The sequence below is a fragment of the Brachionichthys hirsutus genome, chromosome 17, assembly GCF_040956055.1.
Source record: "Brachionichthys hirsutus isolate HB-005 chromosome 17, CSIRO-AGI_Bhir_v1, whole genome shotgun sequence".
In the NCBI taxonomy this organism is placed as follows: Eukaryota; Metazoa; Chordata; class Actinopteri; order Lophiiformes; family Brachionichthyidae; genus Brachionichthys; species Brachionichthys hirsutus.
In genome coordinates, this window is record NC_090913.1 from 1,995,524 (window position 1) to 2,008,183 (window position 12,660).

A 12,660-nucleotide genomic window follows, 5' to 3' on the forward strand; every position below is an offset into this window, starting at 1 on the left:
CGGGTTTCAATGTATTTTGCAAAAACAGTTCTGATGTTTGTCATTTAATAAATTCTTAAGTTTAAATTGTGTTTCTATGGAATCATCATTTTCTCTCTTGTTATACAAAGTGGATTCATATAAATTAAAAGCAACGGGACTTTCTTTGAAAAGGTTTTTAAAGATTTCTAATCCAAGGTGATTTATTAAAAGATGAGTTTACACGACAATGAAGAGGAAACCAAAGAAATGCGTCACAATTCCACCCAGTGGCAGGAGAGTCGGTTCTTCATGCCAGGACTCTACAGGCTTCTTCTTCAAAGACAACTGGACAACAGGTCCCCTTGTATTGTGTGCGGCGTCTTTCTGGATTTTAGCCACTGGCGTCCTGTCCGACGTGCTAAAGGCCAATACAGAGACGCTGGATCCGGAAGACCAGGAAAAGAAGGAGGCAGACCTGGAGCTGGAGAGGAGAACCAAAGAGCAGCAGGTTGCTGCTCTTCAACAGAACCTCCACTTCCAAAAAGAACTGGAATAGAAGATCCTGCAGGAGACCAAAGGGGAGGTGACCCAACTCCATGACCTCCTGAAGGAGAAGGAGCACGATCTTCTCCAGGCCAATCAGCAAGCCAAAGAGCAAAGAAGAGATTACCTATTTGGGCTGTGTTCTTGACAAATACCTGTCTGGTGATACTATGGCAACTAAGGTGATCAAAAAGGTCAATCAAAGAACAAGATTTTTGGGCAGAATATCTACTTTTGTCTACAAAAGTGCTCTCCGGACGCTTGCTGGAGCCCTCAGCCCCTCTTTGACTATGCTAGAACCTCCTGGTATTCCAACATCAAAATGTCCCTGAAAACCAGGCTCCAAACTTCCCAAAACAAACTGATTTGGCTACTCCTCAATCTGGGGCCCATGACCCACCTTCTTCCTGGAAATTTTGCTATTCTAAAATGGCTCAGGGTAGAAGACAGGGTTAAACAACTCAAAATGGGATTGGCATTTAAAATAGTCAATGCAGCTCTGCCCTCAGTCCCCTCAATCCCTGCATACCTGAATAAACACCTTCAAAGATTTAGTGACACCCACAGCCACAACACTAGAGGGAGCTCAAACAACAGCCTGATTACCCCCTCCTATAGGACCAACATGGGTAAATCATCTTTTTACAATACTGCCACCCAAGGGTGGAACTGTTTGACTCCTGCCCTCAAAACATGCACCTCTTTGGCCTCCTTCAAAACGGCCCTAAAAATACACCTTTCAGGGGGACAGAAACGGAGATAGTCATCACGACTCTCTCCGGATCAACCCCCCCCCCCCCCCCCCCCCCCTTTTTGTCCACCTACGTTGTACATATTACGTGTCTTTTTAATTTATTATTATTTTGCATCTGTGGAGTAATTTATTTTTATTTTATTTGTATTGTTAAATGTCGATGATTTATATACAAACAACTTTCAACGGAAACAAGACCGCAAGGGCTTTTCTGAAATGCTCCTCTTAGACAGGATGTTTGACTGTACTTGTACTGTAATATATGCTACTGTTTGACTATACTTGTGCTCTAACATTCTATCTAATAAATATATTCTTCTTCTTCAGGACACCAAAGAGTCACTGCAAGCCTTCCAGATTAAGCACCTTGCCTTGCAGGAGGAGACACGTCTGTTGTTGGATACAGTCGGCCGCCAGCGAGAGGAGGCTTTACGAACGGAAGAGCATTTCATGGAACTGCTCGCCGAGAAGGAGGAGAGTTTCAGGAAGGAGCTGGCTGAGCGAAGGGAGTGGCTTGAGAAGGAGGTGAATGACATCCACGTGATACGGAGAAAGGAGGAGGTCCAGTCGATCACACAGGACGACGCCCTGCCACAGGTGAGGCTCATGTTAATTTCAGTCTGGGTGGGATCTCATATTCAGTTACTTTGGCTACGGGATGGGGGGGGGGGGGGGGCAGTGAGCTGCCTAAACAAACAACAAGACCTTTGGAGATGAATCAAACATGTTGACTTTCTTTTCAGGAGCCCCAAAAAAAAGAAAACAAAGAGGCTGAGGAGCCTTTGGGCATGTCTGTTCCCATATCTGAGGAGGAAAGACCAAAAGAGGACCTCCATCGGTCTGGACAAGGACCCCCAACAACCACCAACCCTCCTGACACGGACTCAATATTGTTGTTGTTGTTGTTGTTGACCTCTGCTGCAAAACAAATTTCCCCTTGAGGGACAATAAAGCTCTGAACTGAACTGAAATGAACTGTACTGATACACCGATGTCAAAAAAAAAAAAAAAGAAGACTTGACATTTTGACATCTTGTTTGACTCTTTTGAGTGAGGATGACGACCACTCTTCCTCAGAAACGCATAGGAAGCATTAAATAGGCTTTAAAAAAAACATCTTGTAAACTGGAAAAGCACTCCGAGAGCGCAGACCTCCCCCAAGCAGCTCGTTCCCCTCCTAACCGGATCTACACTGTCCACATGGTGATCTGGATCAGCACCAGAATGTTCTAGATTGTTCTTGGTATCTTTATACACCAACCATGAAAAGTCAACGTGAATCAGAGTTTATGTATTTTTAACTGATTCTTGAATCCATAAATGGGTTTAATGTATATGTTTTTATTGAACTGATTCTGGATCAGAACCAGAAGATGTGTTTCATGATGGTTCATATCGGACCCCTTTATGACTGTGATTTTTGGGAAGTGAATTGAATTCAGATTTTACAAGATGTGATTTTCAGGCTTTCCTGCAAATAAAAAGTAAAATATATTAACTGATGTGTTTTAATTATAAGTTGTATTATAGGCGTGACCAAACAAAGTAATCCCATATAGTTAGTGATCTAATATTGGATCATTCAAACAGACTTTATGTCAGTAAATATCCAGCTTTAATAAAGTGTTTTCCACGCGTCACTGCAGTGTTGGTTGGGGTCGGATCCACTTTCCTCACTGCTGCATGTCTCTCTGTCTGTGGGACAGACATGGAACGAAATCTTGTCTCTGCCATCATGCTGTTATTTGTTCAGCCATATGAAAAACAACTTTTGGAGCATTTTTGTCCAACTTGAGTGATAAAATAACAAAAATGTGTGATTCAAACGGGTTCAGTTATTATTATAATGAGCTCATTAAAGTCCACATAAAACACAAGCCGCTGTCTCCTTGTGGAGGAAAGCAGTGACTCCTCTCCGGTTGAGGACTTTTATTTCCCGTGATGGCTGCTGCCGGTGAAGAAGCGGTGAACCACACAGAGGAGCTGAGAGACGTTTTGGAAGCTGCCCCTGCTGCTCGGGGCTCCGGTGAAGGATGTGGCTCCTGCCCGGGGAGAATGAAGCGCCTCATCCCGGAGATCCACCGGAAAGAGCTCGTAGAGCTCGTCAAACTCGCGGGACCAGTGGTAAGACGCAGGATGAGACACCTGTCTCTGTGGACTGAAGTTTAATTGGACCGTCCTCTATGAGTCCCCCCATGCTGTTAAATAATGATGCCACCGTAGTGTCCCAGAAACGGGTTTTATTTTCTGCCTCATTCGGTGATGGGGGGGGGGGGGGGGGGGGTCACTTACTGGATCCGCGGGTCAGAGGGATGCGTCGTTGCTGCGTTTTGGACCGGGTCTGGTTCCTATCCATGATGACGTTTAACAAGCTGAAGTGGAGAGTTTGAGAAAATATCAGTGTAACCGAGTAGTGCAATATTTCTATCACGTTGGTACCGGATCGATTCCTGACGACTTTGGTTCTCGCGCGATGGTCGAGGGTTCGAGTCCGGCTCAGGACCTTTTACCTCATGTCTGCGATTTCTCTTTGATACATCTCACTGCTCGGGGGGGCTTTCATTTGTTTGCCCCCATAAATACATCTGAATAATTTTGATGAAGTTATTATTATTATTTTTTTATGTGACTTTCAACACCTAAAGAGCACCGAGGACAGAAACTTGAATTTGGATTAGGGGTTAATTTAATTAAAAGGACTTTCTGAGGTGAGTCAAGTCGAACTGGAAGATCTCTTTGTGTAATTAAATACAATTATCGAGCAAGTCTTGCAGTTTGTGTTTACTCAGGTTGGTATTAACATAATTTGTTATTATGCTGTTAATAGAATTTTCCACTCTTTTCTGAACTCTTGAAGAAATTAATTTTTGAGGATCCAATGCACTTAAGGTGGGATTTGTGCGCTAATAAATTGACAAATTATTGTGCAAGTTTAGTTTAACAGTGGTATTAAATGGAGCATTTGCTTATTCATCACATTATATGGTTTAAAGCAGGAGCAACATCGTTCTCATAATAAAGATGCATTGGTTTTATACAGAACTTTTATTGACTCTCAAACACGCTTTACTTTGTGCATCATTCATTCACCCTGTACTTGATGGTGGTGAAGCTACCGTTGTAGCCGCAGCTACCCTGGGGCAGATGCAGCTACCCTGGGGTAGACTGACAGAAGCGGAGCTGCCAATTTGCACCACCGACATTCACTCGCTCACTACATTCACACAGGCAATGTGGGTGAAATGTCTTGCCAAAGCACACAACGACAGTCTGCACATGTGCGGGAGCCAGGATTTGAACCGCCGACCTCACGATCATAGGACGATACGCTCAAACACCTGCGCCACCGCAACTAATTATATTTGCCTGCATTATGTTAACATTTCTTCAGGTTTTCACAATGGTCCCAAAGTAATTCAGACTAACCCATCCAGTTATTCCAGATTATAATCCAGGGATACTCTTTGGTAAATATCCCACCCTGCCGCCAGGTTCTCGACTGTTCACTGTGACATCATAAATAACGCAGGTAGTGGAGAAAATATGTCGCTGGAGTACTTTTTGTTGTGTTCCTCCTCCATGGAGGACGTACATTCACCACTGTTTTACCATTTGGCTGATTTTTGTTCAGATTATATAAAAACTGTTCAACAAATTTTCATGAAACCCGGTGTGAGGGTTCTATAAAGAAGAATCAAGAAGTTCATGTGGTTCTCCTGTGATTCTGATGGTTATGATTAAAGCCACAAAATCACAACTTCAGATAAATTCCTCACGCTTTCCATCCTAGAGAGATAATGCATCAAACTTGCTGAGTTAAGACTAATATGATCATTTTTTAACATACAGAAGAAGGAATGTGCATTGTGCTTATTGTTGTTCTGCAGACCCTTGACCAGTTTATGACCATTTTGATCAACTTCATCAGCACCATCTTTTGTGGTCACCTGGGAAAAACGGAGTTTGCAGCAGTTTCGTTAGCGGTTATGGTGAGAAGATTTTCTTTAGTCCTGTTTGTCTTCCTTCTCTTTATACACGCTCCAATTTGTCGGGAATTTCCATAATATATGCAAATTCCATTTGCTGCTGGACACTTACACAACTAAGAGACTGCACGACATTGAGCTTTACTTACCCCCCCCCCCCCCCCATACACACACAGTCACACACCCAAAGGTGTTGAGTTTGGCTTGCAGCTTCTTCTTCTCCCATATTTTGGGGGAGAAGTAGATAATTAAGTATATACTTTATTGTTGCCCACTTCACAGCTCTGGGAACATCATCATCATCATCTGTCAATTACCAGAAGAAAAATTCTCTCGCCAATGCCACAATGTTAATGTGTAGAGACTGACGTAAAACACGTCCAACATCTAGTGTCAAACAGTCGGCCTACAAAACAAAAGTGCGTCCTGTAACACCATGGCATACATCCCAACATTGTAAATATAACTAATAACCAAATGAATGAGATCACATATTCCAACAAGGGATTGTTGGAAGGGACTGTTTGATTAGGGGGGGGGATTAAGAGTCTCATCCAGGATTACAGCGTTTTTAATCACTGTTATGCAGATGATCTCCAGCTTTATGTTCCTCTCCCATCGTGACCTTTAGGTGGTGACTTCTTTTAAAACACTTCTGAAAACGTATTTATATAGACTAGCTTTTAACTGATGGTGTCCTCTATTTTAATTACTTTTATAAGACTACATATTAGTCTTATTTTTTATCTTCACTTTGTTTTATTATTTTATGGTTCTTGCTTTTAAACTGGGTGCCTCGTGTCATGTCAGTGTCAGTGTCCCTTGACGCCACTGTTGCTTTTAAAAATGTATTTTCAATTCACCGACATACATTAAGTTTACCAACTGTTTTGCACTGTTTTGGTTCTTGATTATGATTTTTTTTGTCTGTAAAAGCACTTTGTGAATTTTATTTCTTGAAAGGTGCTATATAAATAAATATTATTATTATGATTATTATTATGATTATTATTATTATGATTATTTGCAATTATAATAAATGTCCCAAAACATTTTAAAACAACTTGAACTTTGTTTTGCTGTGCAAAATAATGGGTTGTAATAATAATTAAAAAAAACTTGGATTAATGTTTGGTCTTTTTTATATTACAACCAAAGGAAATAAGCCTAACCTTAATAATAATAATAATAATAATAATAAACATGCACATAAACCCCATCTTTTCTGTCTCCACCCATAAAATCCACCCATTGGGGGACATTAGGAGTATTCCATGCTTGTTTATGATGACCAGACTGTTTGATATGTGTTTTTTCACTAAAGTGTTTTTTCCCCAGGTGATTAATGTCACTGGTATCTCCATCGGTGTTGGTTTGTCAATCACTTTTGACACCCTCATATCCCAGGTAACCCTCACCAGATCTTATTTGACCTTGTTTGATATCTGAACGATAGGCTCAACCTCTCCCCTGCTGGGTTCCCGGGTTGCCCTGGGGTCTCCTCCAAAACAAATCCTGCATGAGCTTTCGTATCAAGTTAGTTTCCTTCGACCAGTTCTACCTTGGTTGTTGGTTGAGGAGTATTTTCTAACCCTTTGCTTCATCCGTCGACCTGCAGACGTATGGGAGTGGTAACCTGAAGCGTGTGGGAGTCATTCTTCAGAGGGGGATTCTGATTCTGCTGCTGGCTTGTTTTCCCTGCTGGGCCGTCCTCATCAACACAGAACCCCTCCTGCTTGGTGTCAGACAGACTCCAGAGGTCGCCAGGTCAGAATCAGGAACTCATTTATTGATAGCGCTAAAAACATCGGTTGGTATCTACCTTTGCCGTCTGTTCTGTGAGTTTAGAGGTGATAGTAAAAAGAACGCAACAACTTGTGTCAGGATTTCTGTGGAATCACTCATATATCCGTTCATGTGTTTTTGTTTCTGCCACACATTTTAATTTAAATTGTTGTGTGTCTGCATGAAGTCTGTCACAGCTGTATGTGAAGATCTTCATGCCTGCTCTGCCGGTGAGTTTGATGCATTCTACCTTCTGTGTATGAAGATAATCACACCATACATGTACATTTCACTGAAGTGCTTCAGTTCATCCTGGATCTTTAACCTTGAAACTCACCTTCATTGATCTTCTTTTTCAGGCTGCGTTTATGTACCAACTGCAAGGGCGGTACCTTCAAAACCAGGTAAAACTATTTATACACTGAGGTCTGGGCTGGACCGTATTTATTAAAATATTACTGACAAAAGGTTTGTGCTTTGTTTCACAGGGAATTATATGGCCTCAGGTTATAACAGGAGCATTTGGGAATGTTGTCAATGCAATCTTCAATTACGTTCTTCTGTTCAAGCTGGATTTAGGTGTTGTGTGAGTTTTTCCACATTTTGTAGTTAAGATTGTTTAATTATTCATGGTCACTCAATTATCTCAGCAGAAATTATGACAGAGACTGAACAACATCAAAAACTGCCTGCAGAAATTCGAGTGTTTGTACAAACAAATGTTTTGAGCAATAGAATACTGCAAAAAAGGAAAGCAGCATGTCATTAGTTAACACAGTGATCCACATAGAAATAGAAATCCTTTATTGTCATTGCATAGTGGCTATACAACGAGATGGAGAACAGCAGTTGTCCGAACATAGAACCCTGGGGCACACTTTATGATAAAGGTAGGAAAAGAGAGGAATACTCAGCAAAGTGGATGCACTGCATTCAAGCAGTTAATCCATTTGGAAACCAACAAGTTGTTGGCCTGTCTAACGAGGAGGCATGGTGAAGAGTGTCCAAAGCAAATTTGGCAAATCATTTATTTCCTAATGCACAGGATAAAATGTTTAATCCCTTGTGCCATAATCCAGTGCAAAATGCATTTTGAAGCCCTGGCCCAAACAAAACTAGCAGGAACGCTGACTATTCAACAGCAGTATGCAGCATGCCATTGCGGTTATCAAGTAGGCATTGTCTTTCATCAATATTTTGTTAAATTAGGCTTACGACACCTCATAAAGTAAAGTTAGCGATTAAAAACATAAAGCGCTAAATATGCCTGTAATTAATTAATCGCAATTAACATGATAATTTGACACCCCTGTAATAATTATTATTAACGTGTCACATGCTTTTGCTATTTGATCTCTCTCTTACAGTGGATCTGCAGCAGCCAACGCTATCTCACAGTATATGCTGGCTACAGTCTTATACATTTACATCTACCTGAGGGGTCTGCATAAGGCCACATGGGGAGGTACGTTTTATCATCACAATCATTAGATATAGTTCAGTGGAACAGTTATATGAATATGTAACTACGTGCATCTAAGCAACAGAACATAAAAGTGTAAATAATATGAAAAACAAATGCACAATAAAAGTTAAGTTAACACAATTCTGTATCATTTACATCCCATTTTGGCTGCGGTGTCGGGAGGGTGGTGGAAGGAGGGAAGGGAGAAGGAATATTTCTTTGAAAGGGAGTCCTCCCCCAGAAAATGACTTTGTAACTTTCCTTCTGGGTTTTTTCCTTCTCTTTAGCTCAGTTTTCTTAAGAAAATTCCAAATCGTTGATTTCACCATACCGTACTGCAGCAAGATCCCAGACACGGATGCAAATTTCCATATTTGCAGATTATTTCCTTCTTCAATTCAACAGTTTTTCTTATCATTCACATTCTCTTTTGATAGACTTATAGTTTGTTCACAACAGCTGAAGTTGATTTTTTGCAGAATTCTAAGAGCATAAATGTTCAAGTAGGCCTACATTTTGCTGAAAGACCAATGGAAGTCATGAAACATGCAAAATGTTTGCCAGATGGTTACTCTAGTCAAGCACTCACCATTAACCAGATTCAATTGCAAGTAACACAAGAGTAGGAGGACAAGGAAGCTCAGTTGTAAACCAAGTCGACGACACAAGAAAAACAGTGTTGAAATGATAAATCACTGAAGCAAAGTCCAAAAGCACATAATAAGCAGAGTTGTGTGCGTAAGCACATAACCAAGTCCACAAGGAAAAGCATGCTGCAAAACAGATTACAACAGCAATCACTGCACAAGGTTGCAAACAATCACACACAAAACTCTGGACCATGACACCACCATCAGGACTATTCTGACACAAATAACGAGGTCTGGCATTGGACTGGACCCATGCACAAAGTCTGGGACCAGGCTGAGCTCCTTTAACCCTTAACCTATGACTCGCAGGGTGGTCCCTGGACTCCCTGCAGGAGTGGGGACCCTTCATCAAGCTGGCCATCCCCAGCATGTTAATGCTTTGTCTGGAGTGGTGGGTATTTGAGATTGGAGGATTCCTGGCAGGCCTCATTAGTGAGACTGAGTTGGGAGCTCAAGCTGTAACGTACCAGCTGTCTATCATATCTTACATGGTAACTCCTCTGAATGTTCTCCAGTTACATGTTGATAAATGCTACGGCTCTTACTACACATTGGATATTGTTTCCATTATATTATAGCTGCTCCTTATCTATTTTCTTTTTCCTAGATCCCAACAGGCATTGGTGCTGCTGCCAGTGTTCGGGTTGGGAATGCTCTCGGTGCAGGAGACCTGCAGCAGGCCAAGCTGTCTGCTAGAATCCCCATTGTTTGTGGATGTAAGAACCAACACATGCAGTACATGGTGTCCATCTTGCCTGCGACACCTTTCCACTTGGTCTGAATGACTGCAGAAGAGCCCAGGGGGAGGGAATCTTGAAGTGCTGTGATTGGGTGCTTCTGAGGTACAGGTGTGCTGAGATGATCTGAGGTGGAAGTAGAAAGCACCTGGGATCGGACTAGAGAGACTGAGCATCAGCAAACTGAGAACAAAGATTCAGTAAGTTGTTAGATTTAACGTGATGAACTGCTGAATCCGGCGGTGTGGTTGAGCTGAAGCCTCAGAGCTCTACCAGAGAAGATCGTAGATGAGAGGCAGCTGGCAGCCTGACTCCAGCACACCTGATTCCAGTCTTTGTAATCCAGCATGGAGATCTGACCAGGGAGGGCCGGAGGCAGAAGCAAAGGGCATGACACTTCCTATTAGAAATGACTGACCGCTAAATTTCAGTCCACATATGATTGTAACATCAGTAATAACGCCTCACATTAAAAATGAATGAGGTGTGGATGAATTCCAAAATGGCTTTTCACCTTGTGTATATTAACTCCTGATTTTTGTTTCCTTTTTTTAACGGCAGTCATCTTATCGTGTTTTTTTGGAGCCACCATTTTCTTTACCAGGAACGTCATTGGATATATTTTCACCTCAGACCAGTGAGTAAAGAGAGAATCTTTGACTTTCTTTCATGTGTCTTTTGTGTCTCTGTGTTTCCGGTACACGGGAAACAACTTGTAGGACCAGTCAAAAACAGAAAGAGGGAAAACGGTGTGATGCTAACACCAGAACGCCGGGTAACCTTACATCAGCAGTCACCGATTGACCAAGAAGTCATTAGCAGTGTTTCCATTCCACCTTTTTTCAAGTCAGATACCAACGTGTTTGATGATGTCATCACAAACACGAGTTTGAACAAGGAACACGCTGAACCAGACGGCTTGGTGGACGGCTTGGTGGAAACTCAGCTTCAGATCGAGGCTTAGCATCTTATTTATTCATTACCGAAGGTCATCATGTTCCTGTTTGGTCAGACTGAACTCTCTGTTGGAGATGATTTACTAAATACTGCTGAACAGGTGTACTGTATTTTCCAGACTATAAGTCACACTTTTTTTTATAGTTTGGCTGGTCCTGCGACTTGTATATGTTTTTTTTCTTCATGATGCATTTTTAAATAACATATTTTTACTTTCTTTTGTACTTATATATTAAAATGAAAGCTCTATAATATAAATATATAATATAAATTAATAAAATTCATACCTCTTCAATAGCCCATATTCATTTTCCAACGCTTTCTTGGCTTTAGAAGGTCAGGGAAGTTGCCGGAGTCTGGTTCAGGTGTCTGTTTCCGTGTGTGTATTTTTCGAGAGGTCGACCCGCGATCCGCGTGCATTATAAAAGCAATCAGCAGCTTTGAGCAATCCTTTCTATCCACTCCTTTTTGGAGTTGCCTACTTTGAATAACAGAAGGGCACATTTGAACAACACTCTGTGTTTCTGATTGTAGTGCATATTTCCGGGGATTTCTGCGGCGAGTCCTGTCTCTACTGTTCTTGGTCTCGGTTTTTGTCAAATAAATTTCCCCCAAAAATGCGACTTATACTCCAAAGAGACTTATATGTGTTTTTTTCTTCTTCATTATGCATTTTTTGACTGATCGACTTATACTCCGGAGCGACTTGTATACTGTATACCGAAAAATACGGTATACAGTATCTGGTTACACCATTTACCGTTTCAGGTAAAATACATTTTATAAAGCTGGATACACGTTTCTCACCATATATCATCCATGATTGGTACAAATCTTCTGATGTTACTTAATCCTTTTACATCGTATATCTGTTCGTTGTGTGTACTAACATTGTCACCCAACTCTTTGTGTGGTTTTAGAGACATCGTCCAAAGAGTTTCTCCTGTCTTGATCGCAGTTGCTGTCGCTCGCACCTTTGATTCAGTTGCGGTGAGAAAAATGTCTTTGTTGTCAGGATTTCAGACCAGTATGAACTTTATGAACAACTGCTTGATGTCATTAGGCTGTGACCGGAGGCGTTGTTCGAGGAGTAGGAAGACAGTTAATTGGTGCTCTGTGTAACCTGATAGGATACTACTTCATTAGTACTCCTATAGGGGTGTTCCTTATGTTTGCAGCTCATATGGGAATTCTAGGTAAGAATACAAAATTAATGTACAGCTCTGCAATTCATAGTATCATCTAACATTCAGAAAAGCCATCAAAGTCTTCTCTGACCTTTTTAAAAGGACTCCGGATAGGACTCACCATTGGCGCGTTCATGCAGGCCATTTTCTTCATCACGTTTTTGAGCAGACTTGATTGGGAGAAGGCCGGTGCAGAGGTAGAACGGTTCCTTTTTGCTTTGTCTTGAGATATATTTGAAAGTAAAACAAGATGTTAACAAATGTCTAAAATGACTCTGATCAGGCTCTTGTGAGGGCGGGAGTCCAGAAGAAGGAAGAAAATGAAATGGAGAAGATGGAAAATACAGGTAATCGTCATCATGCATGAAATACTCAACATCCTGACATGACACCTTTTTAATTGAAGATTGTTCTTCAAACCTCCAGACTCCAATCAGAACCAGAATCCAGTCAGTGTTGAGAATGCTGAGGAGGTTTGTATTCCAGAGCAGAATAAATCTCCAGTCGTCACAGTGGGAGAGTCTCTCCCGGTCCGTCAGCTGGTTTTACGGCGTGGCCTCACATTTCTGCTCATGATCGTCATCCTTGTCGCTGGAATCGTGATCAGCGACATCCTGGTCAGGATACTGAAATGA

At 41.5% G+C, this 12,660-nt stretch overlaps 1 protein-coding gene across 1 annotated transcript; it reads left to right on the forward strand.

Annotated features, from left to right (window-relative positions):
- Positions 1–3,199: 3,199 nt before the first annotated feature.
- Positions 3,200–12,660, forward strand: LOC137906591 (multidrug and toxin extrusion protein 1-like). The gene is made up of 16 exons (XM_068750878.1): positions 3,200–3,382; positions 5,146–5,247; positions 6,583–6,651; positions 6,863–7,011; positions 7,217–7,259; positions 7,389–7,433; positions 7,518–7,615; positions 8,397–8,494; positions 9,454–9,635; positions 9,752–9,860; positions 10,443–10,518; positions 11,759–11,828; positions 11,902–12,034; positions 12,128–12,222; positions 12,309–12,372; positions 12,452–12,660. The coding sequence occupies exons 1-16, from the start codon at positions 3,200–3,202 to the stop codon at positions 12,658–12,660; spliced, it is 1,725 nt and encodes a 574-aa protein (XP_068606979.1).

Bases quoted from the DNA above. Each gene is read 5' to 3' on its own strand.
- LOC137906591 (XM_068750878.1), top strand. From the start codon at position 3,200: ATGGCTGCTGCCGGTGAAGAAGCGGTGAACCACACAGAGGAGCTGAGA. The intron at 3,383-5,145 runs GTAAGACGCAGG...GTTGTTCTGCAG, and splicing joins TCAAACTCGCGGGACCAGTG to ACCCTTGACCAGTTTATGAC. The intron at 7,012-7,216 runs GTCAGAATCAGG...GTCTGCATGAAG, and splicing joins CAGACTCCAGAGGTCGCCAG to TCTGTCACAGCTGTATGTGA.